Source organism: Myiozetetes cayanensis, unplaced genomic scaffold (assembly GCF_022539395.1).
Source record: "Myiozetetes cayanensis isolate MyiCay16 unplaced genomic scaffold, myiCay2020 scf9, whole genome shotgun sequence".
Taxonomy (NCBI): domain Eukaryota; kingdom Metazoa; phylum Chordata; class Aves; order Passeriformes; family Tyrannidae; genus Myiozetetes; species Myiozetetes cayanensis.
In genome coordinates this window covers 22,843,332-22,862,444 of record NW_026088185.1, presented here as the reverse complement: position 1 = coordinate 22,862,444, position 19,113 = coordinate 22,843,332, and the positions used below count along the sequence as shown (strand labels likewise).

Genomic DNA, 19,113 nt, shown 5'->3' with positions numbered 1-19,113 from the left:
CTGGGCCACATACACTCACCTCTCCCTGTGCTCCAGACCCACGCCGCACATGCTCACCCCACGCCACGAACACTTACCCTACACCGCGCACGCACCCCTCCACGCTGAGCACACCCACCACACACACTTCTCCGCGCTGTGCACTCTTACCCCACACGCCGTGCCCCCCGCCCCGCGCCCACTCTCTCGCCGCCCGTGCCCGCTCGCCCCCGCCGCCCGCTCCCTCCCCGGCAGGCTGCGTGCGACACGCCGGCTCCCCGCCCCGCTGCCACCCTCTGCCCCGTCCTTCCCCCGCGGGCTCCTGTCTGGACGTGTCGGGACTCGGGCTCCGGGCGCTGAGTAATGCTCGGCGCAGCGCGATCCCAGGCAGAGCCGCTGCCGCCGCCGCTCCGCGCCCAGCGCTCCCGGGGCGCTCCGGCCGCGACCCTGCCTGCTCTCCGGCGGCTCGGCGACACCGGCTGCGGGGGGCGGCGGGGGGGCCGCGGCTCCCCATGTGCCTGCGGGCCCCGCGGGAGCCGCGGAGCCGCTCGCCCGGCGAGCCCTGCCCACGCTCGCCGCGGCCCCGGAGCCCCGGGGCGCCCTGGGGAGCGGTGGGGGAGCGCACCCCGCGGGCCGAGGGCCCCCTCGGCCCCCGGTGCGTCCCGCCATGGGGGCTGAGCCGGGGGCTGTGCGCGGCGGGGCGGTGGCGGGCAGGGCAGGGGCGCGCAGCCCTCGCCGGGCTCGGAGGGCGCCGGGGCGGCGGGAGGCGGGGGGGCATCCCGGGAGGATGGCAGAGCCGCCCCGGCGAGCCGAGCCCCGGCGCGCAGGGAGCCAGTGAGAGGGAGGAGAGGGGAAAACACAAACAAGCAAACAACCCACAACAAACAAAGCGGGCAGAGAGCAGCGCCGAGCCCCGCCGCCCCTGCCCCAAAGGCGCCCGCCCGCCCGCAGCCCGCACAGCCGCTGCCCCAGCGAAGATGCGCCCGGCCCTGGCCCACGGACTCTGCTCTCTGCTGCTCAGCCTCTGGGTACCCAGGTAGGAGCTGCATCCCCCCATCCCCAGCCCCGCCGCCGAGCGCCCCGGCCCCACGGGAAGGGCGCCGGGAAACCGCCGCGCCCAGTCCCGTACCGAGGGCGGTCTGCCCATGGGGCTCCGGAGGCGGGGGGGGGTCCTGCCGTCCCGTCCCGGCCCCGCACGGTGGCGGCCCCCCGCTCAAGGCGCTGTCAGGACCGCTGCTCCCCCTCCGCCTTCCCCCGTCCCGACGGAGCGCCAGCGGGATGCGCGGCTTCCCCCATTCCGAGAGGCTGTCCCCCTTCCTCCCCGGCCGGAGCTGCTCCAGCGCCTGCCCTGCCTGCCTCAGTTTCCCCGCTTCACCTCGGAGGACGGGGCGATGTCGGCGAGGATGTCACTCTCGCCGGGGTCGGTGCTCACTGAATCGCCCTGTGTCCCTTCCCTGACTCTGCCGATCCTAAAGGCGAAGGGGATAAGAAGGGGCTGCTCGCTTTCCAGAAAACGGTCCCCCAACACTCTCTACCCTGTCTGTTTCTGTCTCCCCTCGGCCTGCTCCCAAACTTGTGCACTGCAGGCAGCCAGGGGTTAACCCTGGTGCTGCTGTGAGTGTGTTTGGGGGGGTGTCCCCCGCCCTTCCCCCTCCCTCTAGCCCCTTTAAATATAATTTGTTAACGCTGGGACTTGTATTAATTAAAGCAGCAGCCGCTGCAGCCTGTGACCTGGGGGCTTGTCACCGTGAAATCAAGTTTAAATCCAGATTTCAAGGGGGAAGAGAGCTGGGGGGAGTGCTGCGTCCTCCTAAGTGTGACAGTGACAGCTTCTTGCCGGTCCCTGGGCCCCTTGAGCCCTGGGTGGAGCAAAACGCAGAAGGACCTGCCCTCCGCTCTCTGGGGCCCCTGCCTCAGTTTCCCTGCAGTGCAATACGGAGAAGGACCATAACATCCCCCCCTTCCTGGGATGCCCTGGGAAAAGAGGCAGGCACTGTCTCTGGCTCAGGACAGGCAGGGAACAAGGTCCTTGCAGTGCTTGGGGCAGGAGCTGCTGGGCTTGGGGATGATGGTAGCTGTGTTCTGCTGTGCATCTTGTGTCAGCCAGGGCTTGCTTGACAGTGTGAATGAGCACAGGAAGCCGGGCAGATTTCCTCTCCTGTGTAGGGGCTTTGGAGGGAGGCACCCCCTTCCTCTCTCTTTGCTCTACCTCGACTCTTCCTGTTGGAGTCACTGTGGATTTGCACTGGGGTAGACCCATATACCACCCAAGAAAGTGGTGGGATGGGTATAAACACCCTTGGGAAGATGGAGAAAGCAGCAGCCTGGCCCTGACAGTTCTCCCTCCCTCCTGAGAAAGCTGTAATTCAGGAGGGACCCTGGGGCTGAACCCCTCCTCCAGAGCAGGGTGAGTGCTGAGCTGGGGAATTCAGCCCCTGACTCCTGAGAGCTGCTTCTGTCCATGAACCTGCACCAGGTTTGCAGGATTTGAAGGAGCAGAGGGGGAGTAACCCTTCTCCCCAAGACCTGGCAGTTCCACTCCTTCCTCCAGCATCCTCCTCCAAGTCTTTTTTCTGTAATCCAAGTTCAAAGGGCTTCAAGCTCCTTGCTCCTCCTAGGGACCCAGCTCTTGACTGTCCCAGGCAAAAGGGAGCACTTCCTGGAGAGAACTCCCAGCAGGGACCAAGTCGTCCCAAGCAAGTGGCAGGGTGGTGCTGTGTTCCTAGTGGACTCTGCTGCAAGATGCTGGATGCTGCTCGGTGTCCCTCTCTGCCTGTTGCTTGCTTTGTGGGTCCTCTGGTTGGACACTTGATCCCAGGGTCCTTCAAGCCATTCTCTGGAGTTGGGCAAACGCTTCCTACCATCTCCTTCTCTGTATCTGTCTGTCATGTGTACTGCTGCCTTAGCTCCAGACATCTGTCTGTGGACATGCTTTGTCTTCCTGCATCCCACATCCCATCTACCCACATTCCACCTATTTTGGTGTTTCCCCAGGTAGCCTTTCTATTTGTATAAGTACTTGCACCCCTGCCATGGATCATGTGCTTCTCCTTGCACCCATCCATCTGCTGGTCTCTGTGCTTCTGTGGCAACTGGCATCAGGTTCAATGGGGCTAAGATGTGATGGTGGACTTGGGATTGTTGCTGGGATCTTGAGGGTACTTTGCACAGTGCTTGGCTTCAGGTTTCACTGCTGACCTGAAAGAAAGAGGCTGGTCCCTCTGTTTACCTCACTTGGGAGGACCAGCAGTGTGGGGGGATACAGAAGATGCAGGGGGCAGATCAGCCAGCAACAGGCATGGAGCTGGACCTGGAATGATCTTCCTACTCCAGGGTCTCTAGATTCTCTCAGGGGGAAAACCATGCTTTCTAGGGAAGGTGGTCTGCGGCAATCTGTGCCTAAGAGTCTGCACTGCATGGCCAGTGTGAGAGATCCCTGAGGGAGCACACAGAGGGAGTGCAGTCCTGGGAGATACTGGGGTCCAGAGGCTGGAGGGACAAATTTGGCTGCTGCTGGGCTCAGGCTGCAAGGATGCCTGGGATGTGCTTATGGGGTTGGAAGGGATTGCAGCCCCAGTGCTGCTGGGACATCTCTGCCTGCCAGAGCTGTCATTGTGCCCAGGGTTTTCCCAGCCTTCCCTAGAGGCAGTGAGCACAGTGTGTCCTGTGTAGTGTCTCCCTTCCCCATGTGTGTCCTCCCCCAAAGTTTTCCCCTCCCCAAATGGAAAACGAGTGGTTGACACATTGCTTGCTCTGAGCTTAAGAGTGTCCTTTTCCCTCCCAGCTCCTGCTCCAATGAGATCCTGGGCCTGAAGCTGCCATCGGAGCCAGTGCTGAATGCCAACACAGTGTGCCTGACCCTGCCGGGGCTGACGCGGCGGCAGCTGGAGGTGTGTGTGCGCCACCCTGACGTCACCGCCTCGGCCATCCAGGGAATCCAGATTGCCATCCATGAGTGCCAGCACCAGTTCCGGGACCAGCGCTGGAACTGCTCCAGCCTCGAGACCAAGAATAAGATTCCGTATGAGAGCATAATTTTCAGCAGAGGTAAGGGCTGGATGGCTCTCCTCTTCTCCCTCTGTCTAGCCCCTGCTCTCAGGAGCCCTCGTGGGCTCCCCATGGGCAACTGCACAGCTCTTGCTTGGCTCAGGGGATGAGACCAGGTCTTCAGCATCCCCATGGATGAAAGCAGAGAAACCTCAGGGTCTGACAGACCAAGGACTACTGGCCCTTGTCCTGAAATGCTCCTCCCTGACCAGCCAGAGCTGCTCCTAAGGCTCTTACCAGGCCCCACCACTTTCTGGCATCTTCTCCCTCTGTGGAGTAGGCTGGTGTTTGGAGCGTGCCATGGGTGTGCAGCATAGTTGGTGGGTCTGAAGGTGGATGTCATCCATTGGGATTTGATTTGGTGGATGCAGTGAACATCTTGACTCATTCCTGCTCCTGGTAGGATGTCGTGGTGAGCTGAAATGTCACTATCTGAATGCTAGCGGGACATACCTCTGTGAGCCTGTCATCCTGGAGTCCTTGCCTTGTGTTGGCTATCCAACATAGAGAGCTAAGGGCTCTCTGTTTTATGGGACCCTAGGGCATGATGGCACAGGGGGGCAGGAATAGAGGCTTTCTTGGGGGCTTGTCTGTCCACAGAGCCCCCAGCTGCCCTGCTGGGAGAGCTCTCTTAGCTCTCCACATTCTGCCAAGCCCTGGTGCCAGTATCTCTTCATCTCCCTTGCAGTCATGGCTGGCTCTGCCTTTGTTAGTCTCCCTGATTGATACTCTTTTCCTCAGGATCCCACTCTGCATGCAGAGGGGCTGCCCTGCATGGTACATCTTAGGGTTGTGACCTGATGGGTCCTTTTACAGGACATGAATGTATCTTCTCACCTAAGTACCCTTTCTTGAAGCCTGGGCCTCAGCACGTTCCTAAGTACCCATTCCCTCAGACCATGGGCAGGAGAGGACAATATGGTACCATTGGCACACAGTAGGATGTTGACGGCAGGCAAGGTTCCCAGCACACACATCACTCCTTCAGGTCCCAAGGAAGGTGAAAACTATCACAGAAACTGTTCACCTACCTCCTTTGTGAGCCTCCTAGCTTAATGCCTAGCAGAGAGTTCCGTCCATCCCCTCTTCTCCAAACATCCGCATCCTACATCTTCTTTCCCCGGGACTACAAGGAGAGTCTCACAGAGGAGAGTTTGGCAGCTTGAGGCTTACATGCTGTCGAGGGGATGCGGTAGCAGGAGCCCACAGGTGGCTGTAGCAGGTGGGGAGATGGCTGGAGAGGGGGGCACATAAGCATTTTGGTGTCTGAAGGTCCCTCATGTCCAGGGCAGCCTGAACAGCCTCACTGGACAGTATGCTACCTTGGAGCACATGTGGCATCGTGGCTGTGGTCCTGCTTGGAGCAGCCATGGTCACTCTCAGGACCTTGGTGCCTGTAGAAGGGCAGTGTCTGTTCCCTTGTGAGCAGCGCCCAGGTTAGGGCCTGGCAGGGAGGGTGGGGACTGTCAGCTCTGATAAGCATCGAGGTATTTCCAGGTCCTCTGAGGAATGCGATTCACTTCTAGTCTCCTCAGGGCAGCAGGAGACATCGACTTGCTGGCTCAAGTTGCTTACATACCCAGACAAGCTTCCTTGCTCTGGCTCCCACCAGGCTGGGTGAGAAGCACCAGCAGCAGAGAGCACTGACCTACATCCCTCACTCAGCCCACCTCGGCTGCTGGGGGCCAGTGACCTGCGTCTCACTTGTGTCTTATGTGCCACTTCCTGCTGTCAAGGCTGTGACCAATGGGAGTGGGGACTTCCACAGACCCTGTACTCTTGCACCACTCCTGAGCTCTTGGATTTGGCTCAGTCCAGGCTCTCAGCACTGGTGGGATCCCATTCTCTGGAATGGAGACCCAACACCCAGTAGCACGGAAGGATTGAGGTATGGCTGGAGCAGCAGAGCAGACAGACACCTTGTGGTGCTCCTGTTTTGGCAGCAAAGGGTGCAGGATGCGCCCCAAGCACCCAGGCTATCCCATGCAGTTGGTCAGAGCCATTCTGGAATGGAACAAGCCTTGAAGCTGATGTCCTGGCCTGCTTCCAGCCCACTCGTGTCCCTCAGTAACAGTGCTGGAGCTCTGAGCTCCACCTTCCATCTGTTACAGATGCAGCCATCAGAGCAGGGATGCTGGATGCATCTCCGGAGCCCAGCACTGGAGGAGAGGCAAGTGGTGGAAGCGAGGGGTGCAGACTCTGTGCCGCAGACATTAATGCATCTGACCCCCCGGGACCAGGTCTCTGCTCTGCGCCCTGCCCCATCCTTGCCGTGCCTGGGAACGCAACGTGCTTGTAGGATCATTGTTTGTAACCCGAAGTGACAGACCCCTTTAATCTTTCATTCCTTTTCCCACTTCTTCTGCCATCAGTTCAGCCATGCATGAATCTCACTTTAAATTATTTGTAGCTGGCTTCTCCCTCCCACTCTCCTCACTTGGCTCCTCTCCCCAACTCTGCCCCATCCTTCTGCATCTCTCACATCTTCCCCAGCAGGGGCATGAAGTGGACAGGGTGCAGCACTGTCCCAAGCTGTCCTACAGCGCCCGTCCCACACTCTGTCCAGTATCCAGGGGGTTCATTCCCTGGGGACGAAGCAGATAAGCAAATAAGTGCCTGTCTCCTCATCCCACTGAGCTGATCCCGAAAGTTTGAGTGCAAGCCCTGAGGAGCCAGGAAGGAGCAGAGAGGCTTCAAATTGGACAGGGCTCAGAGTCTGGGGTGGCTTCTGGATGGCATAGCTGATGACAGGGATGCTGACAGCATCCTGGGCAGAGCACAGACCTGCTAGAGGCAGCAGGGACATGTTGCCATCTCTGGGGTGCAGGCAACAGCAGCTGTGAGGCCCAACAACAGGTTAGCAGAGGGCAAGCAGAGGGGGTGCCCAGAAGTTTACCATCCCTGCCCTCACAGAGGCCCTGGGTTCTTTTGAGACCTGCCATGGTCTGTGGGTTTTTCAGGTTTGGTCTTTTGATGCTGCACCCTTGGGGTATGGGATGTCCCTTGTACCCTTTGTTGAGTCTCCAGTGCCATCTGCATCCCCATCCTCCTTGGCCAGCATCCCCTCCATGGGCATCCAGGCTCAACTGTGCTATTGCAAATACTCCTTCAGTCTCTCCAGGCTTCTCAGCTGGCTGCCTAGGTACTCACCACCCTCTTACCCATTCTCTGGCACTGTCACTCCTGCCAGCACTCTCCAGTACTGTCTCTGGTCCCGTCCCTCTCTGCTGTACCTCCCTCTCACTCCATGTGCTGGCCTGGTTGACAGAGACGTCTTCCCCTGGCCCCAGGAGATGCAGGAGGATGGAGCATTGAGGTGGAGGCAGGTGGCTGCATCTGCACCAGCAGTGGAGATAGGTCCCCTGCTCCTGCTCTAAGGGTGAGCAGCACAATTGTGTCCACCTCACTGGAGGGATGGCCTGTTGCCCCTGGTATGTGGTCCCACCACACCATCTGTGGGCTATCAGGCACTGTGGCTTGGCTAGGCTGAATCATGCCTGGCTGCCTGCCAAAAACCAAGCTGTGGATGGTGGTGGGTCACTGAGTCTTGGCCTTGTCTAGTACATGTGTGCAATGCCAGCAGGGCTGGGACTGTCTGACTGCCAGGCAGGGGCTGTCTCAGATGTGCTATGGGAATGGCTATTCTCCTTTGCTCATCCCAGCCTATCCCAAATGTTGCTGTTCCCTGCAACCTTTCAGAGCTATATGGAGCTCTGAAAGAAATGGGACCCTCATGGAGGGGCTGGATGTCTTTCAAAGCCCTCAAGGACATATGGATGGAAGGGACATGGCTCTGGAGTGCAGTATCTCCTGGTTCCTGCAGCCTTTGGAGGGATGATTGCACCCCCTGTGCCCACCTTAGAAGGGCTCACTGGTGCAAAGGGGTTTGCATGGCCAAATCTCAATTTCTTACAGCAAGGAGTGGAGAACTCCCTGCAAGGCTGGAAACACCAGGTGCTGTGGCCCAGCCAGCTGTGAAATGGAACTTGGGGAGGCTTTCTGTGTGCTGAGGGAGGCAGGTGCTGTTACAGCTATCCCGGGAGATGCTGCCAAGCTCAGGACCCCAGCACCCAGCTCTGCAGAGTCCCAGCCAAGCTCCAGTGCCCGCAGACCGCAGCGCCTGGCCTGGCGCACCTGCAGCTGGGCTGCTGGCAGGGTTTTGTGTACCCCCAGGCAAGCCAAGGGCTTTGCCCACCTGGCCCCGAAGCACATGCGGGTGCTTTGGATGCTTGGCTTCAACCCTTTGGGTGCCCCCATTCCCTGGACCTTCCCCCCACTGATGGGTGCAAGTGAGACCCTGGGGCCCTGGCAGCATTCCTGAGGGTGCAGGGCTGGGCCTGGCTCTCTGCACCCTGTGCAATGGAGAGGGCTGCTGGCTCAGAGCACCATGGACGGACAAGGAGCAAGGGCTGCAGGCTGTCCCTGGCACACTCGAGAAGGTGCAGGGAGGCAAGTCGGGATCTGCAGGGAGGCATTAAGTGCCTAGTGCTGGGCCAGACCCTGGCAGGTTCACCTGCAGTTTAATTAGGGAGAGGGGAGGGAGCAGGGCTGGGGGAGAGGCAGCATGTTGGGACTGGCTGTCTTGGCAGGACTCACAGGAGGTGGCGGGTGAAGCTCTCCTCTGCCTTATATCAGGGCTGGGGCGATTTGCCCACAGCTACTGGCAGCTACGCCCCACTCCTGGGGGGTTCTGCCCATGAAGGGGACAGCTGAGCATCCCTGGGATACCCTAGGGTGAGCCTGGATGAGGCTGTCCTTCCTGCTCCCTCGATGCCACCCAGTGATGGGTGCCATGAGAGAGTCACTGCCTGGGTGTGATGGTGAGCTGTGAGAGGAAGGCCAGGACCCCATCTCTCCCTGGTCTCCAGACTGTGGAGACCACAGCTGTGCCTGAACCAGCCCTGTAGCCTTCATCCCACATCCACAGGAGAAATGGAGGAACTGCAGCAACTATGGCAGAGCTGGTGCCGCTGGGACTTGAGGTCCTGTTAAATGAACCCCCATCTCCTAGGCACCTCTTGACAGGGAAAACTTTCCTCTGCTAAGAAAGCCGCTTTGGGTTTCTTAGCAAAAAAACCTCAGGCCAGTATTTCAGACCTGTCCTCCTTGCCCAGCACAGTTCTTTGAGTACATTGCAGGCTGGATGCCAGTGGTGGTGCCAATACTTCTAATTCCTCCCACAGCTACACCTGTGGTCTCTGGAGGGATATGGTGACTCAAAAATCACTGCCAAGGTCTTAGGTGGCTGGAGTAGCTGGAGAGCCTCCCTCCAGAGGGCTCGGGGCTGGCTACCACATACTGCTCTCAGCTGCGGTTCCTGGAAGCTCCCACCCTCACTGAGCCCACAAGGCTGGTGGTTGTCGCCTGCAGCCATATTGCTCATTGCTTTGCTTCAGTCCTCTGTCTCTGACGTGGCTGGGGTAGATCCAGGAATCTAAACTGAACCTCCAAGTAGAACCATGCCGTCATGGCTGCTGTGGTCCCAGTGCTGCCTTAGCCCCCTCCTCCCCTTTTCTCACAGCTCCCTATGAGAACACGTGAGGGAAGAAGGAGAGAAGGCAGGGAAGAGTGATGGGGCCAGGCAGAATGATACTGAGCAGGGAAATGACCATGGTGAGATGGAAACAAGACTCCCAGAGTGCTGTGATGTCATGTTCTGGGGACCAGTCTGTCCCCTGGTCACAACCTGGAGGATGGCAGCTCCAGGGCAAGGACCCATGCCTCATCCATCAACTCTCATATGCTTGGAGAGCAGTAGAGGAAAGAGGACTGGGGCTTGACCCCAGGGTCTTCCCAGCCATGAAGGGCACCAAACAAAGCTGGCCTCTCTACCTAGAAGGAGACGGGCTTGCTAGACGGACTGGGTGGGGTAGAGCTTCTGTCTGGGCTCCAGAAGGAATTTTAAGGAGATGCCACATGGGAAATTATTCGTTAGGCTGGAGAAACGTGTGAGAAAGAGGCTAACGGGAAGGCAGGGCTGAGAGGACAGTGCTGTGCTGGGTGCAGGGTTTGCTGCCTCCATCCTCATGCACTGGCTGCGTGAGGAGCTGGGGATGCCAAGCAGGGTGGCAGTGACAAGTTGGGCTGTGCTAAGCATTGGCTTATGAAGGGCTGGAGCTGGCTCAGACTGTGGATTCAGAGAACTGGTAAGGGGAGGATTTGGGAATCAAGGAGACCTTTCTGTGCTGGTCCTCCATCCTCCATTGCTCACCTGGGGACTGAAGTTCCCCAGATGTGGGCATTCCTGCTCTAGCAGTGCTGTGGGTGTGTTGCAGGTGCTGCCTGCCAGTGCTCTCCCCAGGGAGGCTGCACGGCACAGTGTACGCACCAGCAGCCCCATTACCTGCCCGCTGAAAAATGTTGTTCAACTTGTGCATGGAAAGAGGCAGGCTGAGAGCAAGCTTGTCCCACAGCAATGGGAAGCTGGGAGAGGCTCCTGCTGGCTTTTAAGCAGTGCCTCGTTAATTTTTTAAATGCACCAGTGTCAAATTAACACACAAAAGAGCAGCATGACTTTAAATGCAGGTTTCCGAGCTGCATTTCATTTCCCTTTAATAAGATCATAGCGTTTGCTCAGCGGGCGGCAGCGAACCATGGAGGAGACATGCGTGATGGGGAGCGCTGCCAAGGACGGGTGACGGCGGCAGGGAGCGGTTGTGCTTTCACCTCTCCTGACTCCACAGCGCAGGCAGGGAGCTGGCAGAGCCCCATCCCAGGATCTGTGCTTTGGGGTGCTCACCCAAGGCCCCCATTTGATGGCATGGATCTGCTAAAGAAAGTGCCCCAAAAGCTATCGTCTGTCCAGCTGTGGCAAAGACAGGGCTGATCAAATTGCTCTCGTCCAACAGAGGGAGAGAGGCTGGGAGCTCCAGCTATTTATTTATTCACGTGTGAAGCCACAGCACAAATCTGGCTCTCCCTCCTTTCTTGCCTCGTGCTGGGGCTGGTCACTGTGCACTGAAGCAAAGGGCACTGTGGGCTCCCTGCTTGGCCTGGGAACTACGAACAAAAATATTACTTTGCATTTCAAATGAAATAGAAATTCCCGGGTAGGAGAGGGTCTTTGCCTGACTGCAGTGAAGCCAAGAGATCCTCAGGCAGCCCCTGCTCACAGCCTCACAGAGCACCATGGAGCCCATTCTGCCCATCTGCCCCATTTCCAGCTAATGACACTTGCGGACATCCTCGCTCCCCCAGTGTTTAATGACAAACAGCTGCCGGCCCTGGCAGTGCATGGTGTGGTCATGGCATGCTCTAACTGACTAGGGATGGTTATTTTTTTTTTTCCATTGTGGTATCACATTTAGAGCTTCTTGTGAGAGCTGGTGGGGCTCAGGGAGGGAAGGGACATGGGCAGATGAATGGGGCTGGACAAGCAGTGCTGCCTGCTCCTTCTACTGCCTGACCTGCACTCTGCAAGTAACCAAAAATGGCCCATTCCTCAGCAAAAGTATTCCTCAGCCATCATTATATTTAATGTAGTAGGAAATTCTGAGTGGAGTGGGGAGGAGGAACTGCCTCAGAGCCTTGATGCTGATGCCAGAGCAACGCTGTGGTGGCATTTCCCGGGGTGATGTGAGAGCAGGGTGATGGTGGAAGCTGGGGTCCCAGCTGGGACAGGGCTGGGCTTCAGGGTGGCAGTGTGTCCTGGTGGGCATGGGGCTGGAGAGCACAGAGTGGGGATTCACGGAGTGGGGTCCAGGCAGAAGCTGGTGCATAAGGAAAAACCAAGACACAAGCTGAACCTCTGACTCCCTACACCCCAGCATGATGCTGAGCTCATCCAGCCCCCCACAGGGGTCATTGCACCCAGCCTGAGCTCCACTCTCTCCTTCCTTGCAGGCTTTCGAGAGAGCGCTTTTGCCTACGCCATTGCAGCTGCTGGCGTGGTGCACGCTGTGTCCAACGCCTGTGCCCTCGGGAAGCTGCAGGCCTGTGGCTGTGACCAGAAGCGCCGGGGCGATGAGGAGGCTTTTCGGCGCAAGCTGCATCGTCTCCAGCTGGAAGCCATGAACCGTGGCAAAGGCATGGTGCATGGGGTGCACATGGAGCACATGCCGGCAGAGACCCCCGGACTCCAGGACTCCTGGGAATGGGGAGGGTGCAGCCCTGACATAGACTATGGGGAGAAGTTTTCCAAGGATTTCCTCGATTCCCGGGAAACCTACAGAGACATCCACTCTCGCATGAGGCTGCACAACAACCGTGTGGGCCGGCAGGTGAGTGAGACAATGGGGAGAGTTGTGGGGAGATGGTGGTAGGAACAGAGTCCCCGGGACATGTGTGGGAGAGTTGCGAGGGGCTCGTGCTGGCTACCGTGGGACACGTTTGAGGCTGGGATTTTCCCCAAGGCACACCCTCTCCCCAGTTTTGCCCAGAGCAAAGGCAGTGATGCCCTTTGAGGGGCAGGGCTGCAAAGAGATGCCTGTCGAGCATCTCTGCTGGGAAAGGTATCTATGCTGTCCCCTTGCCAAGGGACACTGTCCCAGGCCATTGTCACCTACCTGTGCTGCAGTGGTGCTCCTGGGATGGCACAGCAATGATTCCAGCTCCTGCCTCTCAGGGACTGGGTGAACTGCAATGGGAGGGAGAGCTAAAGACAGGAAGGAAAAAGTCACTGGCATCATGGGGACACAGTACAGATTCTGCAGCCACCCACCCACGTCTCTGCCTCCAGAAAGAGAGCCAGTGCCCTGAGGAGGCAGAGGTGACCAAGATTGAGCCAGGCAGTGGGCGTCTATACCAGCTGGGAAATGCAGCATCCCCTTCGGAGCAGAGGTGACAGCCCAAAGCCTCGTCCCCCAGATCTAAGGGGGGTGCTGGAGCCTGTCCAGGCAAGCAGGGCAGCCTCCCCTCCATTCTTATGATGTCAGGTCTCGTTAAAAGTACTAATTAGTATCTCACTCTGTCTGGAAGCTGATGTTTAAAAGCAGCCTACACTGGAGCAAAGAAGCATGCAGGCAAGAGAGGCTGGGAGGATGACTGTATTTCCCTGACTGCCTTTGCTCCCAGCAAGAGCCTGGGGGACCCCATCCCATGAATCTAGCAGGACATTTGTCCCCAAGACCCCAGCCACATGCTACCAGGGCAGTGCAGGGGGCTGTGTAGTGGCTGCAGGGATAAATAATTAAAGATCAGAATTCCACAGGGAGTGTTTCCTTGGGATGGCTCAGATGTTTGGATGGGCATTTTGTTTTGAGCATGTTTGAAGGCAGCTATGATGCTGCAGAGCAGGACCTTGATGTGTGCTCTTTCCCAGTGCTGGAGCTGAGCTTTACCACCCTGGATAAGCCATCCTAGTTTGGCCAAGCTGTAAATGCTTGGGAAAAGCAGAAGCTTTGGTCTTGTTTGGCTTTTGTTGCTTGTGTGTGGTGAAGGCTCACTCAGTCTTTTGCAGCTAAATCCTTTGCAGGCTGCTCTGCCCCAAGTTGGGAAAGACCCCCATTCCAGTTCTGTCTGCATGGCTCATCCTGAATCCCCTGCATCTCTGCATGTACGAGATCTCTGGGACTCTTGGCAGCACTCAGAAATTTGTGGTCTGTGTTGCCTGTTTCCCAAGGGAAATGCTACAGCCCCCTGCAGAAGGAAGGGAAGGTGAGAGAGGAATATTTGCTCTGGCAGTATGTCACGAAATGTTTCCTGGGGGATCCAGCAACAGCAAAAATGCCTGGGGTCTGCTTGTCCCCAAGGGCAGGCAGGCAGGGGACTGGCAATGTCAGCTCTTGGTGGCTTCAGAGACAAGAGCTGGACTGATGGAAGAAGCCTGGGAGCTAGAAGCAGAGGCAGAGTGGGACTGAAGGAATAAAGGAGGGAATGGTACCTGTGCATGTGGGGAAGCAATGTCTGGACAGGCTGCCCAGCTCAGGGACCTTACTGAGATGAGAGTGTGAACCATGTGTGAGTTGGATTGCAATGGCTGTGGATGCCAGGCATTGGAGCAATGAGATGATGCTGTGCCTGGTCTGTGCCTGTTGGTGCCTTGATTATTGCCAGGGCTGGTTCTGGCCTTCTGCACTGGCTGGGGATGGGTTCTCCAGCTCCCCGCCTGCTCTTCTAGCAATGCTGTGCGTCCCACACCCCCCTCACTCCTAGGACCAATCTTTCTGCTGTAATAAGAAGCAATATGCTGGGATTTCCTGGGAGAGGAATAGCTGTACTGGGTGCAGCAGCTCTGTGGGCCTCCTTTCCAAGTCCTTAGGCTTGAATCCCTTTAGCAAAGATGTGATACAGATGCTTGTGTCATGCCCTGCCATGCACCATCCCTCTCCATGCACTGAGTAGCTGCAGCATTAGAGCTCTCCAGCATCTTACTGATTCTGACCATCCTCTCTGTGGTCCCTGTGTGTCCCAAGGGTGCTCTGCCTGTGGGTGAGCCTGTCTCCTACATCAGACACTGCAGTGCTGGAGGGCAGTGACAATTCCATCAATGGTTGCATCCAGAGGCCATCAGGAGTGGGTTTCTGTAGTGTAGTGGTTATCACGTTCGCCTGACACGCGGAAGGTCCCTGGTTCGAAACCAGGCAGAAACACCAAGATTGTTTTCCTTCTTTTTACGTCCAGCTATGAAGCTGGGGAGTGGATTGCAGCTGCAAGGGATGTGCAGCATCCTCTGATGGTGGCAATGATCACCTTGGTCTTGACTTGGAATAGGAAGCCCTGATACAACCTTTGGTTGGTCCAACTCAAGATGAGATGGGAGTCCTGCATCCCTGAAAGGGAGCAAGCTCCCCAGAAAGGAGCAGCAGGAGTGTGAAAGAGACTTTGCAGGTCCTCCTAACTCACCAGATCAGAGAGTGAGAGAGGATGAAAGGAAGCCAGGAACTACCCATTACCCTCACAACAAAGACTACGATAAAGCTCTTATGAGCGTGTCTGGGAGGAGCTGGGAATGTGCGAAAGAAAGCACCAGCGAGTCCGGGCATGTGCCAAACCCGGGTGTCTACGAGACAGGGAAAGGACGTGGCCGGGTAAGGGTGCCTGGAGAAGATCCAATGGCAAAAGCATGGGACCAAGGCTCAGATGAGTCCTTCTTGGATATCCCAGCTGTGTCAGGGTCCTGTCCCCTCTGCGCTGCCTGAGCAGGAGGAGAGAATAAACTGTCACTGGTCAGGGGTGGATGGGTGTTGTGGTGCTGGGGCTTGGGATGCTGGGGTGATGGCTTGGGTGATGGAGATTGCACACACACACACCACCTTTTCCAGCCCCTGCTGCAACCAGCTGTAGCTCCAAATTAGCCCCTGTCCAGCTGTCACATCACTGTCCCCTCCATCCTAGTGGTGACCATGCCAGCCACAGCCCTATATGCAGATTCTTCCTGGTCCAGCCAATGCAGCAGGGAAGGAATGTGGGAAAGGACGGGGTGCTAGTGTCAGTGTGTTCCCGTGAATGGTGATAAGGATGGTGGCAAGCAGCTGGTGTTCTGGCTGGCACACCCAAGACACGGTAGAGAGGCCAGGCAGCACATTACCTGTGAGGTGGAGGCTCTCCCCAGCAGGAGACAGGACTTAGCAGGATGAAAGCCAAACTCCAGCCCAGCCCAGACCTCTCCACCATGTGCCCCAAGCTCCAGGCGTGTTTCCCTGACCTGCCTTCATTACCATAAGTGCTTAGCAACAGGGAGATTTACTCAAAAACAAGAAAACAAGGAATAAAAACTACTTACCCCTACCAAAACAAGGCACTCCTGGAACACATATCCCTCAGGGAGGGGGCAGGAACAGGCAGCATGTGGCAGGCATGAAGCTGGGTGGCTGGGCAGGACTGGCATTGTGGGAACAGGACCTTGGGCAGGGCCACATGTCCCCTGGAATTGCCCGAGCCCCAGAGCATGGCCCTGGGTGGGGGGATCAGCCTGTGACATTCTGCAAGCCCCAGCTGATCTCATAGTGGGGTTTGGGTGTCCTCATGGGAAGAGGACCTGCTGAAGCCTGTGTGAGCACATGGATATGGGGCCACACAACCCAGCACAGGGAATCCCTATTGGGACAGAGCAGAGGACATTATAAACTGCCTCTTTCCAGGCTGTGTGAGGATGCGTGGCCATGCTGTGCCCCTGGAGATTGATGGTTTGGCCACACCTGTAGGGATGATGGATCTAGGGGGACTCCAGCATACAGCCTGGGGGCTTAGCAGTATTGTTGAGGAAGCCCAAGGAACTCCTTAACCACCACACTGGCCTCTGGCCCCTGCTTGAGCTGCTCTCTCTGGCCAGCTCAAACCACAGCCACAGCCCTTCCAGCCCAGCCCATACACCCTGGACCCTTTGCGAGGGGTGAATGTATGGCGCTGGCCTCACTGCAGCCTCTACAAACCACAAGTCAAGGTTGTGAGCATCTCTGATCACTCCCTGGAATTTGGGTGGTGGTGGGAGGTAGTGCCTCAGCCCCCGTGGTGCTGTGGCCAGGGTTGGAAAACCAGAAAGCAAGCAAGAGCTAAAAGTGGAGCTGCTTCCAGGACTCATGGAACTGGGGCTTTATGGGAAGAAAGCCCTGGGGAGGGGAGGGAATCCCTCTCACCTGCCCGCCTTGCAGTGCTACTGGCAATGAGTGGGAGACCCTTGCACTGGGGGGGCCAGTGGGGCTGCGGAGATGCAGCCATACTGGCTTTTAACTAGGGTCCAGGATAAGGTTGATGCTGTCAGACCTAAGCAACAGTGAAATTCGGGCTCCTTCTCCTCCCTGTGCTCAGGTAGCTCACCCAGTCCTTTAGGTGCCAATCCCTTGCTGAAACATAAAAGCCAGCTGGTACTGCCAGGGTGGGAAGGGACAGGGTGTGGGATATGAGTTGCACTGGGCACAGCAACAGGGTGCAGCCTCGGTGGCTTTGCAGTTCCAGAGCTCTGATGGCTGCTCATGCCAGCCCTTGGTGTTCCCACAGTGCAAACCCACACAGAGCTCTATGGTGGCTTCTCCAGTCCCAAAAATGCATCTCCTTCACGCTAACCCCCTCTGTCCTTCCTTCCCCGCCCAGGTGGTGATGGACAACATGAGGAGGAAGTGCAAATGCCACGGTACCTCAGGGAGCTGCCAGCTGAAGACGTGCTGGCAGGTGACGCCCGAGTTTCGCCTGGTGGGGTCCCTGCTCAAGGACCGCTTCTACGGGGCCACCCTCATCCGGCCTCACAACCGGAATGCCGGGCAGCTGGAGCCGGGCCATGCTCGGCATCGCCGCCGGGCTGGCATCAGCGAGCTGGTTTACTTTGAGAAGTCACCCGACTTCTGTGAGCGGGAACCGGCCCTGGACTCCTTGGGCACCCAAGGCCGCCTGTGCAACAAGACCAGCCCGGGCATGGACAACTGTGAGAGCCTGTGCTGCGGCCGCGGGCACAACATCCTGCGGCAGACACGCAGTGAGCGCTGCAACTGCAAGTTCCACTGGTGCTGCTTCGTGGCCTGCGAGGAATGTCGTATCACCGAGTGGGTCAGTGTCTGCAAGTAGCCAGGCAGGAACGGGTGCCCACCCCAGGGTGCCAGGGACAAGCACGCCTGCCTGCGCCAGGGGAGGGAGACAGGGATTGGCGCTGGGGGGGAGGCGGAGCTGCAATACCTGCTTCCCTCGGCTTCAAGGGAGCAGGAGAGGAGACGCTCAGCACCCTCCTAAATCAGCACTTTGTCGTCACCTGGGGAGGGCAGGGCTGCCCGCTGCCCCCCCAGCCCCACACAAGAGCACCAAGGCTCCCGGCCCCGGGGAGCGCACGGCCATGCTGTACAGACCGCCGACACCAGCACCACTCAGGGGGCGGAGGGGGGCATGGGGTGGGGCACCCAGCGCATGGAGCAGGATGGGGTGGGGGATAGCAGGGCATGGGGAGCCCAGGGTGGGAGGGAAACGGGGCGGGGGGGCGACACACACTAGCACTGTGCACAAGTTCCTCCAACCACGTGCGAGGCTGTGCCCTGAGCAGAATGGAGGTGGAGCATCCCATGGGATGGAGAGGGTGCACAACTTCTCAGACTGGGGCTCGCCTCTGCCAGGGCAGAGCCTGGGCTGGCTTGAGCCGTAGCGTTGTGGCTGGAGTGGAGGGTGCCTGGGGCTGTGCTGTGTATGTCTGTGTTATTATATGGTAAGTTATTTTCTGATTGTGAATAAAAGTGGATTGGAGACAGCACAGGTTATTTTGGGGTGCAGACTCTGTTCTTCCTGCTGCCCAGGGCTCTGTACTCCTGTAGGGTGACAGAAGGATAGAGGGGGGACCCTCGATGCTGCTGACCTACTTGTCTGAGGTTTTCTTCCTGGTGCTCTGCTGCTATCCGTAATAACCACCCTATTAGCTGTTTGCAGACTGGCAGGAGGTGGGGACCCCCTGGAGGTACACCAAACCCTTGCAACCCGAGGGAGGCTCCTGCCCCGTTGGATGCATGCTGGACCCCATCAATCACCTGGGAATCCTGGCTGTTGCCCCCATGCCCCTGACCGTACTGGAGTTGGGGGCTGTGCTCTCCTGGGGAGCGATGGTAGGGCCAGAGAGCAGGGAGAGGGGAAGGCAGCAAGGGTGGGCCAAACAATGGGGGTCCACAAATGGCAGTTTGCTGCGGTGGTGGGGAGGGCACCCATCCAGCTGCAGCAGCCTGCAGGGGCCAGGCAGTGAATCATGCTGCTGCTATCTCCTGGCTGATAACTTCCCTGCTCCTCCCACGGCTGCGCACCCCTTGGGGCTACACAAAAAAAAAAATAGAAGTGAATTAAAAAAAAAACTAAATCAAGAAGGAAAATACCAGGCTGAAAGGAAGCAAGCGCCCCAGGCCCAGCAGGGAGTGGCCTATGTCCTCATTTCACAACGCTTCCACGGGCAGCCGGGGCTGGATCAGCTGGGACAGATGCACTGCACTTTGCCACCCCTGGGCAGGAGGGCTGGTTTTGCTCTTTCAGGAAGGACCAGGTGGATGGGGTCCTTGCTTCTGGAGCCAGCTGTGTTTTAGGGGCTGAGTAAAAGAGGAGGATGCTGGAGGTGTTGGAGGGAAGTGCAGCTCCAGTGACCTTGGGGCACCTTTGTGGCTCTGTCTGCCTGCTCAGCAGGGGCAGCAGGACAACCAATCACCCCAGTGGCTCCCAGCAACAGAGACCATGGGCTGGTGGCCTTGCAGAGAC

General features: G+C 57.9%; 1 protein-coding gene and 1 non-coding gene across 2 annotated transcripts; both read left to right on the top strand.

Moving 5' to 3' along the window:
- The first annotated feature begins 770 nt into the window (after positions 1 to 770).
- On the top strand, positions 771 to 17,756 carry WNT10A (Wnt family member 10A). The gene is made up of 4 exons (XM_050339254.1): positions 771 to 1,015; positions 3,764 to 4,026; positions 11,869 to 12,245; positions 16,996 to 17,756. The coding sequence occupies exons 1-4, from the start codon at positions 957 to 959 to the stop codon at positions 17,461 to 17,463; spliced, it is 1,167 nt and encodes a 388-aa protein (XP_050195211.1). The 5' UTR covers positions 771 to 956; the 3' UTR covers positions 17,464 to 17,756.
- Positions 14,483 to 14,555, top strand: TRNAV-GAC (transfer RNA valine (anticodon GAC)). Its single transcript has one exon. It is a non-coding gene; the product is annotated as a tRNA-Val (tRNA).
- Positions 17,757 to 19,113: the final 1,357 nt, after the last annotated feature.

Coding starts and splice junctions, on each gene's coding strand:
- WNT10A (XM_050339254.1), top strand. CDS start 957: ATGCGCCCGGCCCTGGCCCACGGACTCTGCTCTCTGCTGCTCAGCCTC. Junction 4,027..11,868: donor GAGCATAATTTTCAGCAGAG/GTAAGGGCTGGA, acceptor CCTTCCTTGCAG/GCTTTCGAGAGAGCGCTTTT. Junction 12,246..16,995: donor ACAACCGTGTGGGCCGGCAG/GTGAGTGAGACA, acceptor TTCCCCGCCCAG/GTGGTGATGGACAACATGAG.